Here is a 16577-nt window from a genome sequence, read left to right as displayed (position 1 = left end):
TGAAGTCAAACCACTTGCAAAAATAACAGGCAAACAAGTCATCGACTTCGTATGGGAAACCATTATTTGTCGCTATGGGCTTCCAGGAGTGTTAGTCACGGATAATGGGAAGCAATTTGCCGAGAAGCCTTTTAGCACATGGTGCAAGGAATTCAGAATCACCCAAGTGTTCAGCTCGGTTGCTTACCCACAGTCCAACGACCAAGTTGAAAGAACAAACAGAACCATTTTAGAAGGAATCAAAACAAGGTTGGGAAGGCATAACAACAACTGGCTTGAAGAACTCCCAAATGTTCTATGGGCAATAAGAACAACCAAAAAAACAAGCCACAAATGAACACCTTACAACCTAGTGTTCGGATCAGAAGCTGTAATCCCAGCCGAAGTTGGAGTTGTGACTCAAAGAACACTCAACATGGACCTAGAATCAAACAACAATGAGACCATGTTGAATTTGCAACTCCTTGAAGAAGTTCGTGATCAAGCCGCAATACAAGAAGCTAAGTACAAGCAGAAAATGGAAGCTTATTACAATGCAAGAGTGAAACATGAACGTTTCAAGCCTGGAGACCTTGTACTCCGAAACAATGAGGCCAGCAAGAAAGAAAACCAAGGAAGCTTGGACCAAAGTGGGAAGGGCCATACACAATCCTTGAAGCTCACAAGGGAGGATCCTACAAGCTGGCCGACACAGAAGGCAAAAAGCTTCCAAGACACTGGAACGACAAAACCCTTAAAAGGTTCCATGCGTAGTCAAAATCTTAAAATGTATCTCAAGAGATGTATAATTCTCCTTTTTGTGAACATCAACCTCTTGAATGAATGATAAAGTTTTTGTCATAACTTGTCTTTACTATCCTATAATCAGGTTGAGAACCTAGCAGGAAACTCCATGGCAAGGGCCATGTAAGGGGATGAGCTCCCAGGCCACATCGCTCAATAGGTTCAAGGGTTAAATGGACCTATATAAGGGGTGAGTTCCTATATCAATCCAACTCCATGAGACTTAAAATTTTTTTTTAACTAAAAACTTGTCTCATAGATGGGTCTGAACAACCTACATCAATTCGTTCCTTAAGCTTTGAACAAGTTTACGAAACAAAAACATACACTAAGTAGTGATACAAAGGATAGTCAACATGTGCTTTTTAACTAATGAAGCCTTGAAGCCAAAGTGACTGCAGCACTAAAACTTCTTAAGGAAAGTTAGTTAAAATCACATCAAAATAACAAGACAAGCAACTAATACACAAATACATAGAATATCATAGTTCATAAACAAGGCCATTCCAAGGCCATAACCAACAACATTCATACATAATAAGCCAATTAAGGCTAAACAAGGAAATCACAAGGATTCCCAAGAAAATGTTCAAATGGCCGAAAAGGCCAAACACAACCACAAGGCAGAAACTTTAAGAGTTTCATGCCTAACCTACATTGTTTAAGATTACATAACATTGTTTTAAGGTGCTAAGAAAGCTACGAATCAAGTATTTGAACATCAGAAACAGGCTTCGAAGTACTAGCCTTACCACCTTTAACACTTTTACCCTTCTTGGACTTCTTGGCTTGTGGGACAACATCAGCAACAGCCGGGCCTTCAAGGCTTGCAACATGAGATCCGTCGCTACCCCCAGAAAAAGTTTCTTCACTGTCACCAGAACGGGAGCGTTTTTTCGACAAGGACTCGAGCACCTCTTTAGCAACTTTCTCATCAAGGCCGACTGGTTTCAAACCCTGCAACACAGAAAGAGGCTTACCATAGCATGAGGAAACCTCACCCACATAAGGGTAAGTGAGCCTCTCCATTGAACGAACTGAATCCATGAAAAGCTTGTAAGCGTCGCGGCTGAACAGGGGTGACTTCTCTATAGGCTGGCCAGACTCGTGATGACTAAAGCCCGCAACGAAGCCCAAATGCTTACCATGGGCCAACAACTTCGTATACACACCGCCCAGCACCGAGTTGAACCCACTAAAATGAAGCAAGTAAGCCACAACCTGCTGAAACCCGTGCTCAATCAACCACTTGTTGTCGTTAGAGGTCTGGGAAACCGAAACCTTCAAGCCTTCCTTCTCCATCTCGAAAGCTCTCCTCTGCACCTCAAAGGCTTATCGGTCAGCATCCAACTTAGCCCTGTCAGCCTCCATGGCTTTCTTCAACCCTGCCAGCTCAATCTCATGACCACGAGACAACTCATCAATTTTCTCAACATAACCCTCCTCTTTCTTCGAAAAACCCTCAATCTCCTTTTTCATCTCCACCATGGAAGCTTTCATTCCCTCCTTCTTCTTGGAAAATCCTCATACTCCTGCATTCCCTTTCTAAAACGAGTCACACCCTCTGCCAAAAGGGCAGAAAGGTTGCAAGAACTCAGGATCAACCTTGACAACATGGAATCACCTTCCATTTCAGAAATAGTGTTACGCACTCCCGGAGGAGCAAAATTGGCTAACACACCAGCACAAACTGAGGGATCTTTGAAGCTATCCCCAACCTTCACATTCCACTCTGGCACATAAACTGCATCACCATCCAACCCTTGAACCAACGGCATCGCAACCTTCTTGCCAGCCGATTTCTTTTTCTGGGAAACCACCAAACCCTGATCCTTCTCAACCTCCATAGTTGGACCTTGGTCTTCAGAAACTTGAATATCATCACTAACCTCAACTGGTTCACGAGAAGATGAAGTGCCAACAGACTTCAACAAACGACGTGTGGAACGACGGGTAGAAGATTTCAGAACAACGGTCTTTGTGAACCCTTTAACGTTTGCAACCCCAGCATACTCAGTGTCCTCAAATCGACCCTCCTTCCCCCGAGTCACCGAGTCGTCCCCAACAACTGCCGCAACATCAGTGAACCCAACATCCGAAGTGTCATCACTTTTCAAAAAATTTAAGGCTGACATAACTACAAAATACAAAGGAAAATCATTAGCAAACATATCAACAAGATAAAACAAATACGGGATAAACAAATGCATACCTTATTATCCCTCATAAGCACGGGATCCCGATTAGGCTTATCCCAAAGTTTGCTAATTCCTAATAACACAAGAAGGTGTTCGGGAAAAGGACGAAGATGTGATGGACACTCCCTAATACGTTTCAAGAACAAATCGTTCAACTCCGACGCAGCCGGCTCAGGCTCGTTTAAGACGGCCTCAGGTTGTCTCCAAACGGGTTTAAATGGAAGGATAGAATCGGAAACAAAGAAAAAACGGTCCTTCCAAGAACCGAGGGTTGTAACCGCCGAGGAAACCAGACACGTATCGACCTTAGTATGTTCAAAAGTGTACCAGTAACCGTTCTTTGCTAAGCGAAAGAAACGGCGAAAACTCAACAATGAAGGGTCATAACCGAGGGCTTTACACAAAACCTCAAAATGCAATACCCTAGCAAGCCCTAAAGGATGGATTTGACTGAACGATATACGGTAATACTCCAAAATATTCAAAACAAAAACAGAAAAGGGTGCCGGAGATTGGAAAATTCAAAATGACGGCAGTATAGAGCAATGAAGCCCGCCGGACAACGATCGATCGAAGAATCGACCGGCGGAGCAACCGGTTTGTACTTCAACCCTATTCCCCATTCAGTACAGAACGATTCAACCTCTTCTTGGGTTAATCAAGAAAAACTGACCGTAAGATCCTTTTTGGAAACCATAATTTTGAAGGAAAGATGAAAGATTGAAAATAACCTGATAAGAAGATTGAAAGAAACTTGAATGTGTTTATGATAATAAAGAAATCTGGAAGAAAGTGAATAGTTATCCCATTGATAACTATTAATGAAAAAACAGTTATTGAGAACTACAATATGGCAGTTACCATCAAATCAACTGTCACATCAGTAATTCAAAAAATAATCAAATCCGAACAAAGCCTCGAAGCTTACAAGCCTCGAAGCCTTTAAGCAATAAACAAAATGTGTGAAAAAATCAGAAGCCCTTGAGCTTACCTCTCAAACACCTCTGACTTGGGGGGCTGATGACGGGGGTAGCCCAAGGAAATAATAAAATGGCTGAAATACATTAACGCTAAAAGGGTTAAAAGGTTAAAGGCTTCATTTCCCGCCCAAACTTATGTAAACAAGTACCCACGTGCTACAGTACGATGTCAAATCACTGTTCACATCCTTCTCCCCTCTAAGCAAAGGACATGCTCAAATAAAGTATTATTATTTTAACTATGGACCAGCGGTCCAAAGCTTCCTGCCCATAAAGGTCAACTCTCTATGCAGACTGGAGGTCAATTAGTTTGTACACTGGATGAAAGGCTTGATCTCTCCTTCTATAAAAAGGAGACTTAGCCATAAACAAGAACAGAACAAGATCTGGGCAGATATCACACTCTCCCTTATCTTCTCTTCCTTCTTGAGAAATATGCTCTTAGCTTATTTCTTTCTTACTTCAATAGCTTCATAGCTTCACCAAGAACATCCTTCAAGAACCGGCTTCAAACATCACGGTTCTTCTTCCTTGGTGAACTGTAGCAATCAAACAACAAACTAGTGAACCTCCTTCTACGTTTTGCAAACGTAGAGGGACACCACGACCTGCGTTAGGCTAACCTGAACCCTTGAAGTCTTTTAGCCTAACCAGTCCATTCACTATCAATGGTCTTATCTTTGTTGTAGCAAACAGGTTCAAAAACATGATGATTTTACTTTAAATAAAAGTTTCTTAGAGTAGTGATATTTCATAAATAACAAAAAAAAAACAAGATGATTTTACTTTAAATAAAAGTTTCTTAGAGTAGTGATATTTCATAAATAACAAAAACGAAACCATCAAAACACATACAATATAGTCCATAAAAGCATTATGTTATGACAATCCTTAATTCTAATAATAGAAAGGTTCATAGCCTTGAGGGCATTCAATGATTAATTTAGCAGATGGTGATGCTCGAGGAAATGAGAGTAGTAGCATTTCCAATTCTACATCAAAATCAACAGAAACGCTATAATCAAAGCGAATTTGTACTTTCTTTAGCACTGGTGACTTGCCCATGATGAGTTTCACAAATTCCATCACAGGAGGTGACATACTATAAATCATGCTTATCTCCAATATCTCAAGATGATTCAAGTTCAGATCTGGGTGGTTTTGTGGATGAAGAAAGTTGTTGGGAGTTTGTTGAACAGGAAAGTCTGCCCTGCCATCCATCTAATTAGAAAATATGTTAGAAATGCCAATAAAAGTATAAAGAATCAGTACCAAAAATAAGAAGAACACTATTTACCGATAAAACAATGTTCTCTAACATAGGAGAGCTCTGGATAATGCAAAGGGTAGCAGAAATCTCGTTTCGATCCATCAAGCACACACTCAAATCTAGAACTTTGAGATGGACGAGTGAAGTTGGAAGCGTATGTGTCATGCCACCTGCAGATAAGTACTTTAACCGAATGCAAAGGCCAAAATTAGCAATCAAATACGAGGGTATTCTTAAATTAGATATAATCTTTAACCTAAATATTACCTTCATGTAATCCTTTAAGACATCCAAAGTCTTAATCAAAGGCACACACTGTAAAAGATCAACAAATGTAATCTTGTTTTCGCCTGCTATAAAGGCATTCTCTGGACCCTGCCACTGCATTAAAATACCTTTATATATACTAACAGATTAACATCTATCATTAACTAAAGGAACTTCGTAAATAGTTGGTTACCAAATGGATATTCTCAAGCATCGGGCACTTGGAGAGGAACCGTTGAAGCGTTTGAGGAGAAACCTCAGTATTCCAAAAAACCATGGTTGTCAATCGACTAAATCCATTAAACGCCAATGGAGGTTCAAGAATACAGTTTTGGAGATGTATAACCTCTACTCCTTCCAATGAAAAGAAAGAAACATGAAGTGGACGATAGATATATATTATTTTGTGTGATAATAAGGACTGTAGGATCATTTGTTGGAAGTTTAGGGGCTGTTGGAGTAATAATTACTATTGCTCATTACCTATTGTCTAACTATGGTTGTATACTTGTTTTGGTTACGAATGAAATATTTGAAAATTGTCCCGTTGTCTCTCTAGCTCTTCTCTCGAGTTACGTTCAATACTGTTTAAATCACATCACTAGTATCGGAGTTGTTCTTATCAAACGCTCTAATCGATTCAATCAATGGCAAGAAAAAGGCTCCTGTGAATTTTTTGTCGGATCTGCGTGAAGGAAGGTCTACTCTCCGACCAACTGACATTCTTGTGTTTGGATGGGCTGGGGGAAGCATGCTTGTGTGGACCTTACTGGGGTGTCCCCTCTTGTCGGGCTTAGGGACACCGGGTTTGTTGCTAGGCAGGCCGTGCTAAAGGCAGAAGCAGGAAAAATTGCTAAGCATGAGAATGCGTGTACGGAGAATCAACACGCCTTCTTTCCTTTTGCTTTTGATACATTTGGGTCTCTTGCTCCCGATGCTGCTACGTTTCTAAAAAGAGTTCAGCGGGTCGTGCACAGTAACTCAACGACGCCGAAGAACGATAATTTTATTTTCAGTAGGATCGGTTTTGCCATTCAAAAGGGGGTGGCGGCGCAGCTTGTTGCCCGCTTACCTGCATCTTTATTGTATTTGCATCCTTTTATTTGGAACTAAATAAAGATCGAAAGCAACTAAATAATTTTAATCAATGGCAACACGTGATTATAGTAGAAAAAACGTTAAAAGAGCATGATCTTTGTTCAAATAACCATATTAAACCAAATGAAAATGTTACTAGCTTAAACAAAAAAATTACAGGTTTCACAGTTTGGGTTTATCGGGTCGTTTCGTTTATTAGGTCAAAGGAATCATATGTATGAAATGTAGTCAGGAATAGGGTCCGGTTTTGATGATTTTTATGACAACCCGTGAACCAAATCGTTAGTAACGGTTTTTGATTATCCAAAACTGAAACCGAACCGTGATGAACGGGTTTGGTTTCACGGTTTAGACTTTATATAAAATGCACAAAATAATGGAAAGAATTCATCATGGAGAATAAATAAGTTTTGTTGTTAGAGGACTTGCGTGTGGCATTTACTTGAAATAGTCCCTTACAAAATAGCTGAAGATTAAATTTAACACATCATGCAAGCAAAAACATTTATTAGTTTACTGTTATTGACTTATTGGCCATATGTCTACTGAAATAAGAGGGTATTGTTACAAAAGCTTTCTGAACCATATTGATGTTGATTTGTAGGCTATATTAGCATTTCAATATTAGATCCAATCTATCTTTTATTAACCATAATATTAAATATAAAATGTAAAATATAAATAATTTTAAAATAAAAATGTATGCATAAACTTAACGGACTGGTCCGGTTTTATACGGGCGGTTTTGGGTATAAACCATAAACTAAAACGTTCATCACGGTTTGTAAGTTTTGAAATTGACCGACTGAAACCTTACGGAAATTAAAAGCCAACCGTGTGACCAAACCGTTCGGCGGTTTGAGCGGGTTTCACGGTTTAAAACCAAATCATGAACACCCATAGTCACGAACACATTTTAATTGATGTATTACAACAAATCTACATTGCCATGAAATCCAAAACAATGACTTATCGACTAATTTTCAACTTTAGATTCGTTATTTTGGATACTAGTATCTGTTAAAAAACACTGCTGATTCAGATTTAACAACATATCCATCTAAATACCGATGCCAACTTTAGTACACATGTTTTCAAATTTTTACTTCCATTGTTGCATGACCAAAACTCGCTTCTCTAATGCCGAATGCTTTGGTTACGGCTCCGTCATGTTGCAAGTACAAAAATTAGCGCATCAAGGTCTATTTTCCATGTATTGCTTCTAGATAAATGTTCCGGACAACCTCGACACCCAACCAAATTAACCGGATCCACACTGGCTTAAAAGTTTGGCATTCCACGCCGACTGACACTTGACAGTCACTGTACTGACACAAGAGCAAGACTCTCTAGCGTAACACACAGTGGGTGAAAACCCGGGTGGGTTTGGGAAAACTCAAGAGTCAAGCCTACTACCATTGGGCCACAAGTGATGGATACATTTTTATATTAATTAATGGGCTAGAATTAGCTGAACCTTTTAAAAATAAGTCCAACGTACTGTTAAACCAATTACTAATTTACTATTTACCTAAATTAGTTATTACCCGTTTTCTTTGAAAATCAAATGTTGTGGCTAGAAAATTTGGGATGTTTTGTTCTTAGTCAAAGCAACAAGCCAGCATACATAAGTATAAAATATCGACTAACTAAATAGTTTGTAAACAGTGAACACACATTTGTTATCACACTTAGATGCCTCACAAATAGAAAAATCGGGGGCTTTATAAATTTATTCAAATCAATTTATTATGTGGTTGATTATCATATACTTCAACTGGATTGATGTTTATATATACCACTGTTGATCATGACGACGAAGTCATAAGTTGTACAAATTGAAAGGAAAACTAAATATGAAAAATTACGGGTTAGATTGGAGTTGAAAAGAATTAGCAAGAGATTTAACTTGAATAACTCATCAAGAACACTTTAATTACTAATTTCTTTTATGTTATTAATATTTGTCCAAAAAAAAAATGTAGCTCGTGAAAATAAGAGTGTCACAAAATATAGCCTCATCTCTGAGGAAGGCTAGTTGTTGTTTCAAGCTACTTTCTTTACAACTTTTTAAATCTTATGATTTCCAACAAATTGGTAAGGGTGTATATTGGTTCAATTTCTTTTCAAAAACAAGGATGGAGTTAAATTCAAGAATGAAGATCTGTCGAGTTTCACTTCATTTCGAATGAAGTTCAACTAGAACGATTGGCCGTGACAACCCGATAAACCAGATTAAACAATTGAAAACTAGTTGCAATATGTAATGGCTTATGAGTTGGACTTTCTCGATAATTTAACCATGAAGATCTGTATCACTGGAGACTATAGCTAAATAATGAACTCATATATTTAGGTTCAAAACCAAGATGATTTACTTTAAATGAAAGCTTCGGATCAACTTGTGATATTTCATAAAGAACACAAAACGAAATCATCAAAACACACGCAAAATAGTCCATAAAAGCATTCTGGAAAGGAAAATAAGTAGCTTCACAAAAAAAACAACAGCCTTTATAGCCTTGGTGGGCGGCCAATGATTAACTTCGCAGAAGGTGATGCTCGAGGAAATGAGAGTAGTAGCATTTTCAATTCTTCACGATTAACAGGATCAGTACAATGAAAGTGAATTTGTACTTTCTTTAGCACAGATGACTTGGCCATGACGAGTTTCGCAAATTCCATCACAATAGGTGAGTAATTACTCATCATTCGTATCTCCAATATCACAAGATGATTCAAGTTCAAATCTGGGTGGTCTTTTGGATCAAGAAAGTTGGGAGTATGTTGATCAGGCAACTTCTCATTATCATACATCTAATCAGAAAACATGTTATAAATGTCAAAAAATGAAAAGTTTAAAGAATCACTATTCACTACCATAAATAAGAATAATACTATTTACCCAAAAAACAATTTTCTCCAAGACAGGAGAGCTTCGGATAATACAAATGACAGAACACATTTCGTTTCGATCCATCAAGCACACACACAATTCAAGATCTTTGAGATGGACGAGTGAAGTTGGAAGCGTGCGTGGCATGCCACTTGCAGATAAGTACTTTAACCGAATACAAAGGCCAAAATTAGCAAACAAATACAAGGGTATTCTTACATTAGATATAATCTTTAACCTAAATATTACCTTCACGTAATCCTTTGAGACATGCAAAGTCTTAATCAAAGGCACACACTGTAAAACATCAGCGAATGTAATCTTGTTTACGCCTGCTATAAAGACATTCTCTAGATCCCACTGCATTAAAATACCTTTATATATACTAACAGATTAACATCTATCATTAACTAAAGGAACTTTGTAAATAGTTGGTTACCAAATGGATATTCTCAAGCATCGGGCACTTGGAGAGGAACCGTTGAAGCGTTTGAGGAGAAACCTCAATATCCCAAAAAACCATGGTTGTCAAGCGACTAAATCCATTAAACGCCAGTGGAGGTTCAAAAATACAGTTTTGGAGATGTATAACCTCTGGTCGTTGCAATGAAAAGAAAAAAACAGGAAGCTTGTAGAGGCGAACATCAACACCAACATTTTCAAAGTATAGTTCTTTTAATTTATTTCCCTTTGCAAGATAACTCATCATCTTGGCAACCTCAGATTCAAAATCAAGACGAGTAACCGGACAGTCGAAGTCTAGTACTTCTGGACCGTTGTGTGATAACAAAACATGGAAGATGACAGATGCAAGCTTGTATCTCACAATTGGTGTGTAATCAGAATTAGGCGGTAATTCGACCATATCTCCTGTAAATTCAAGCTTGGGCATGCTTTGCCAACAATATTGCCATTTCTTTGACAAGACGCTAGTTCTCACCGCATCTCGGATCGGCATTCGACTAAGAATACATTCAATTATATTTTGAGGAAGGCTGCTGATGATATCTGAATCTAGGCATTGTGTCTTTTTAGCACTACCTGTTGGGTTTTCATACTCCATAACTAGAGTTAGACCTAGGATTTGCAAACATATACGGAACAAATTACATTTAGGATATTTTGATCATGACAACATCTGAAAAATAAATAAATAGAAACTGAATATGAATTGCATACTAGGGTTTAGGCCGGCCGGAATGTAAAATAACAAGAGAGATAAATAGGTCACAAAACTAATCCATTCTCACTCTCGGCTAAATTACAACTGTACCCTCAACCATTACAAAGGAGTCCCTACACTTACCATTATTGTAAAAGAGACCCTAGATTAATAAATCCGTAACACAGACAAGGGTCGAGGGTAACACTAACTGCTTGAATCGGCTGCCGGTTAGTCCACGGCGAGCGACTTTGATCGGCTAAATTAGGTATGTCGTCCGCAAATAGGAGCGGTTATTATGAAATGAGTTGTCCCTAAATAGAAATAGGACCTTAGGGTCATTTGTTGGAAGTTAAGGGTTGTTAGGGTAATAATTACCAATAATTACCATTGTTAGTTCAGAGGTAGGATCAAATAGAAAATGGTTTTTTGGTAAGAATTGTAGGAACCAATTAGGTTATGACAAATGAAAATTTATAATTAAATAAAAAAAGGCATTATGGTAAAATGCCAAAATCTCAATTCCTATAATCATGCAAATAATAGCATCACCAGTTACCAAAATTCAATCCACGATTTATTCAATCTGGTATTCAACATCTGATTATTTCATGATCTTTAATCACACTTCGTTCCATGTTCAGGATTTTTCAAAATCTGATTTGTAATGGACGATCCGATTCAACCATATATGTGGTGTTTTATTGTAAATGGTTTGTGCTTAATGATATTCGTTCGACATTCAAGGTTTTCCAAAATCTGATTAGCGATGGACGATCCCATTCAACAAGGTATGTGGTGTTGGTATTGTAAACGGTTTGTGCGGTAATGATATTATAAGTGCTACTACCATTAATTTATAAATAAGGATGATGTTGGTAACGAAAATTATGGTGTTACTAATGAAGAATGTGGTGTTGGTACTCAACACGAAGATGAAGATGAAGCTGGTGATGGAAATTATGAACAAGGATGGTGTTGGTAACGAAAGTTATGGTGTTAGTAATGAATAATACCGTGTTAGTATTATTACGAAGATGAGGATGAAGTTGGTGAGGGAAATTATAAACATGGATGGTGTTGGTATCGAGCACGTAGATGAAGATGTAGTTGGTGACGACAATTATTGGTAACGAAAATTATGGTGTTAGTAATGAAAAATATGGTGTTGGTATACGAAGATGAAGATGTAGTTGGTGACGGAATTTATCGAAAGTTATGATGTTGGTATTGAACATGGAGATGAAACCTGTAAATAAAATTATGGTGTTGGCATTGAAACGAAAGATAAAGCTCCTAACTAGATGTTGCGTAGTTATCGAACACATAGTTGAAGCTTGTTAAGAATATGGTTTTGGTATGAACAAAAAGATAAAAATGACGTTGGTAAAAAAGAATTATAAACTTCTTGTGTTGTTATGAATTATGATATCACATGTGCTAGTATTGTTTATATATTTCATCTTGATAATAATACGGTGGGTTAAAATCACAAAGAAATCCTCTAAGATGTTTATGAAATTTCAAAGCCATGTGATTGTACGAAGATTTCGGATGATTTTCTGGTAGTTTTTGAATATAAGAAAAATAACTTGACTATTATACCCTTGCTTCCAATTGTTAAACGTAAATTTCCTTAGTTTGACATGAAAGAATTTCATCCACTAGATTTAAAATTGGATGACCAAGATCTATTCTTATAGTTTCAACACAAATTAGTGTTTCTACCGTATCCATTCCCTGTTAGTTCAAGTATGTTTACTGTATGGTTTGTTCTGGTTATGAATGAATATAGAAATTTGTCTCAATGTCTCACTAGTTCCTTATTGAGTCGTCAGACACTCTACGTACTTGATTCATTATCAATGGTAACACGCAATCTAGTAGAACAAATGTTAAAAGAGTATGATCGAGCAAGTTTTTCAATAGACGGTTTTGTACATAGTAACGGCTTAACAGTACAGGAGGTACTCTTTAAATATGATTTTTATGGTTTTCAATTCAAAATGTTATAGGAGTACGAAAGAGTGAAATAAAATCAAACCATACCAAACCAAACGTACCGGAATGTTACTAACATACTGGGCTTGTCCAAAAAAAAGTTAGAAGTTCCATAGGTTGGGTTTATTGGGTCAAAGGAATCATATGTGTAAAATGGAGTTGGGAACACATTTTAATTGAAGTATTACAACAAGTATACATTTTCCAAATAATCAATCAAACACAAGCTTATTTATTTTTTTGCCAAGAAATCCAAAACGACTACTTTTTTATTAAGTTTCAAATTCAGATTCGTTTTTTGGATACCAATATCTATTAAAAAACACTACTGAATCAGATTTAACAGCATATCCATCTGAATTACGATGCCAACTGTAGTACGCATGTGTTCGATTTTTTATTTCCATTGTTGCATGACCAAAACTCGCTTCTCTAAATGCTGAATAGCTTGGTTGTGGCTCCGTCATGCTGCATGAACAAAAAATAGTGCATTAGGGTCTATTTTCCATGTATAGCTTCTAGATAAACGTCAAACCCCCACAACCTAGCTCGACACCCAACCAGCTCACGCTAAACCACCTCATACCCATCTTATTAGAGGTAAATAAAAGCTAATCGAGTCGCTACTACGTGATGGTCCAACTGAAATGACCATCACTCTATGATCAAGTGTAGAATCATGTTTAATCATTTTGGGCCTTATATGACAATATATAAATATAAAGATGGATTAAATAGAAGAAGAAAGAAACAAATAATATCAAAAGAGAGAATTTTTTTAAGTAAAACGTAGTCTTACATAGTTGCTAGGCCTTCAATGTTGCCTCCATCTCCAATGGTGATGTACACAGGGGCATTTTGGTCAAATACAGGAGTGCATTTCCCATTCACTATGTTATAAGCAATGTTGGATATTCGATTCTGTGTGTGTAATCATTTGAAAAAAAATGGTGAGAAATTTGTGTCCCAATTTCATTAAAGATTTACGCGACACGCCGACACAATTAGATGCATATATCTAATAAATGTTAGATTGTATCCAACTTACTGAGCGCTCATAAGCATGAACATGACCAGCAAACACGATGTCAACCTTGTATTCCACAAACAATGGCTCAAACATAACTCGAATGGTCTCACCTTCCATGTAATGGTACGCGTTGCTATTGTACCATGGCGAATGCATAAGAACAATCAACCACGGAGTTTCGCTTCTATTGACCTTAGGTAGCTCCTCCACGAGCCACATAAATTAAGGAGTGTAAGTTCCTACACCAGTTTAATTAGTTGTTACATATATAGTTTTATCATAGTTAATAGTTTTTCGTATTGGAAGATTATTTAATTATAACAATAAATAATATAAGTCTTACCGTATGCCGAATAGGAAGACAATACAATGATATATGCCGAAGCTCTCTTGATTGAGTACCATAGGGGTTTGGTGCTCCCTGATGCGTTAAAAGGGACATGATATCGGTGAAGGAAAGGCTTAAATGGCTCGCTTTCACCCTATATCAAGCCATACATCATTACTATTAGAATATACAAAACTCATATGAAGATATCATTACGTAAAGAAATCAAACACTTATTTAAACAAATATATTTTCAAAATAATTATATCTTCGATATCTTCATATGAGTTTTGTATATTCTGATAATTACTACGTGTAAAATGTTACTTAAAACGAAAGGAAAAAAAATGAAAACAGATTAAAATCATCTGAAGTATATTTTTTTAAAAAAAATGCAATCTTGCATATTGTTCTGTTTAAAAACTTTGATTATTATTAATCATACTTAACACGTTAACTACTTATAATAAACTTAAATTGGACAAACTTATGTTTACGGGTAGGTTCACTTACAAGACGATCCATTTTCACATGAAGTTTAACCTTCCCATCTTACCAAATACAATAATCATTTTCGTTTACTTACTATGGAAGGATTATAATCGAGTTCATGGTTTCCGGCTGTCCAGATCCAAGGTTGATAAGCAACGCTTCTTTCAACGAACCTTGCCCAACTATCCCACCTCCGATTATCATGATACGGGTAGTGATCGGCATAAGACAAATCACCAACATACAACACTGACTCCCCTTTAATCGGGTTCAATTCATAATGTGTAAGTGTGACATTTGAATCATATGTTTGACCAAGATCCCCTACACAATGTCAACTTAATTAAGCAAGTCACATTTTGTGCAACAAAACACAAGATCTAGTTCCAATAACATACCGATGATTCCAAAAGTATAGGGCACATCTGGACCGACTGCAGGAGGAGTCACAAACCAAAATTTCCTTGTAGTATGACCAATCCCAACCTCGTAATAATACTTGGTATTAGACTGTCATAAGTTTGTTAAAAGTTGTGTTAATAAACTAATAACAAAGAAATGGATACTATTATAAAATAATAATGTATTTTCATACTTTTAATTTGATATACAATAAATAATATAATACTTGCATTATTCCCCCTCATTGCAGTATATATATATACCGATACTAGCAATGCAAATAAAGTTAAAAAAACATACTACTATATCACATGAATGATCTAAAATGTAAAGAGGTTGAAAATAGACCTCTAAATTTTGGAGGGTACAATGATGTATGTAACCAGAGGTGTAATTGTAGTACTTGTAAGTGTTGATTTGGCCTGTAGCTTGGTCCTTCTGGGTGCCATCTTCAGGCCAATAGAGAACTTTGCTTGAACCCGGTTCATCCACCGTGACCCATGACACTATTACTGCTTTTCCCACATGATCTCCTTGTGTTATATGAACCTTAAGAAATGAAAAACATCATAATTAATGACATGTCTTGTTTATTTTAAATGCAATAGTTCCAGTTTTATTAGCATGACTCACAAATAAGTTGATTATTTTGTGTAATTTATTAGTAAATGCTTAAAACATTTTTTATCAGTAGCTTCCAAAAAAATTTATTTTATAATGCTTTAAGATTTAATCCTACCCTTGACCCGCTTCAATCCTACCATTTGTAACCAACTCATTTTAATTCGACCGTGACCCTCCAGTTTCAATTCGACTGTGACCCTCAAGTCGAACCTTTTTACCTGAAAGGTCGGTTAGTGATAAGTTTAGGGTCTTGCTTGTAAAATGTCTCTATATATAACAGACCACCATTGCAACAAAATAATTACCAAAATCATTTAGGATGTTTTCAGAATATATCTTTAACAACAATATATAAATATTGAGAAAAAAAGATTGTAAGAACAATATATAAATAATTTAGCATCACCTGTTGAGGGGCATTGTAGCCAGGAGGAACCCTGAAGACATCACTATCAAAGGGCATGTCTATGCTTCTTTCTTCATTCCTAACAAAAGAGCTTGTAATACCTCCATTAGAGAGCAGCAATAAATTACCTCCATTATCCAATGCCAAAATAAATAAACATGCAAGCAAAAACCACTTGCAAAATCCCGTTTTCTAAATAAAATAATTTAAATAACACACTAGATGGTGTTCTTGGTGTTATCTTATTAAGGAGGATACTTATAGAGGTTTTTTACGGTGTGACATGTCCAAAACTTTGGATTTTGACATGTACTCAATAACTACGGTGATTTCTAGGTAGAATGACTTGTACCATTTTTTGTTTTTGTCTTGGTTTGATTGTACCATTTTCTGTTCTTGTCTCAGTTTGATTGTATCATCGAAGTTTGTTGAAGTTAAGAATATTGTTAATTTGTTGTCATTACATTGGCATAATTGGGTTCACGTGCGGGCCCACCTTTGGTACCCAAGTCAAGTGAACCCGACTTTACAGTTTTATGCACTTTAAATCGTTAACGTAGTTTTTCAATTTTGGACATAAGTAAAAATATTAATTGTGGTACCTAGTTATATATTGTTGGACTTAAGGGTATATATTGTT

At 36.7% G+C, this 16577-nt stretch overlaps 1 protein-coding gene and 1 pseudogene across 2 annotated transcripts; both read right to left on the bottom strand.

Annotated features, from left to right (window-relative positions):
• Positions 1-9110: 9110 nt before the first annotated feature.
• On the bottom strand, positions 9111-10731 carry LOC143573159 (F-box/FBD/LRR-repeat protein At1g13570-like). The gene is made up of 4 exons (XM_077058117.1): positions 9932-10731; positions 9742-9852; positions 9502-9657; positions 9111-9413 (listed from the first exon to the last, which is right to left on the bottom strand). Exons 1-4 carry the CDS (start codon positions 10553-10555, stop codon positions 9111-9113), a joined length of 1194 nt encoding a protein of 397 aa, XP_076914232.1. The 5' UTR covers positions 10556-10731.
• A 2052-nt stretch (positions 10732-12783) lies between these two features.
• LOC143573148 (purple acid phosphatase 2-like) lies at positions 12784-16117 on the bottom strand (annotated as a pseudogene). Its single transcript, XR_013142373.1, has 8 exons — positions 15938-16117; positions 15256-15456; positions 14904-15015; positions 14600-14829; positions 14029-14167; positions 13704-13924; positions 13455-13576; positions 12784-13123 (listed from the first exon to the last, which is right to left on the bottom strand). The product of XR_013142373.1 is annotated as a purple acid phosphatase 2-like (transcript).
• Between the last annotated feature and the right edge of the window lie 460 nt (positions 16118-16577).

The sequence above is a fragment of the Bidens hawaiensis genome, unplaced genomic scaffold, assembly GCF_021521415.1.
Source record: "Bidens hawaiensis isolate Kalapana, Puna unplaced genomic scaffold, B.hawaiensis_p1.1 tig00026215_1, whole genome shotgun sequence".
In the NCBI taxonomy this organism is placed as follows: Eukaryota; Viridiplantae; Streptophyta; class Magnoliopsida; order Asterales; family Asteraceae; genus Bidens; species Bidens hawaiensis.
The sequence above is the reverse complement of the archived record's forward strand: the minus strand, read 5'-3'. Positions and strand labels throughout refer to the sequence as shown.

Bases quoted from the DNA above. Each gene is read 5' to 3' on its own strand.
- LOC143573159 (XM_077058117.1), bottom strand. From the start codon at position 10,555: ATGGAGTATGAAAACCCAACAGGTAGTGCTAAAAAGACACAATGCCTA. The intron at 9,853-9,931 runs GTAACCAACTAT...ATTTTAATGCAG, and splicing joins TGCTTGAGAATATCCATTTG to TGGGATCTAGAGAATGTCTT. The intron at 9,414-9,501 runs GTAAATAGTATT...TTTTCTGATTAG, and splicing joins TGGAGAAAATTGTTTTTTGG to ATGTATGATAATGAGAAGTT.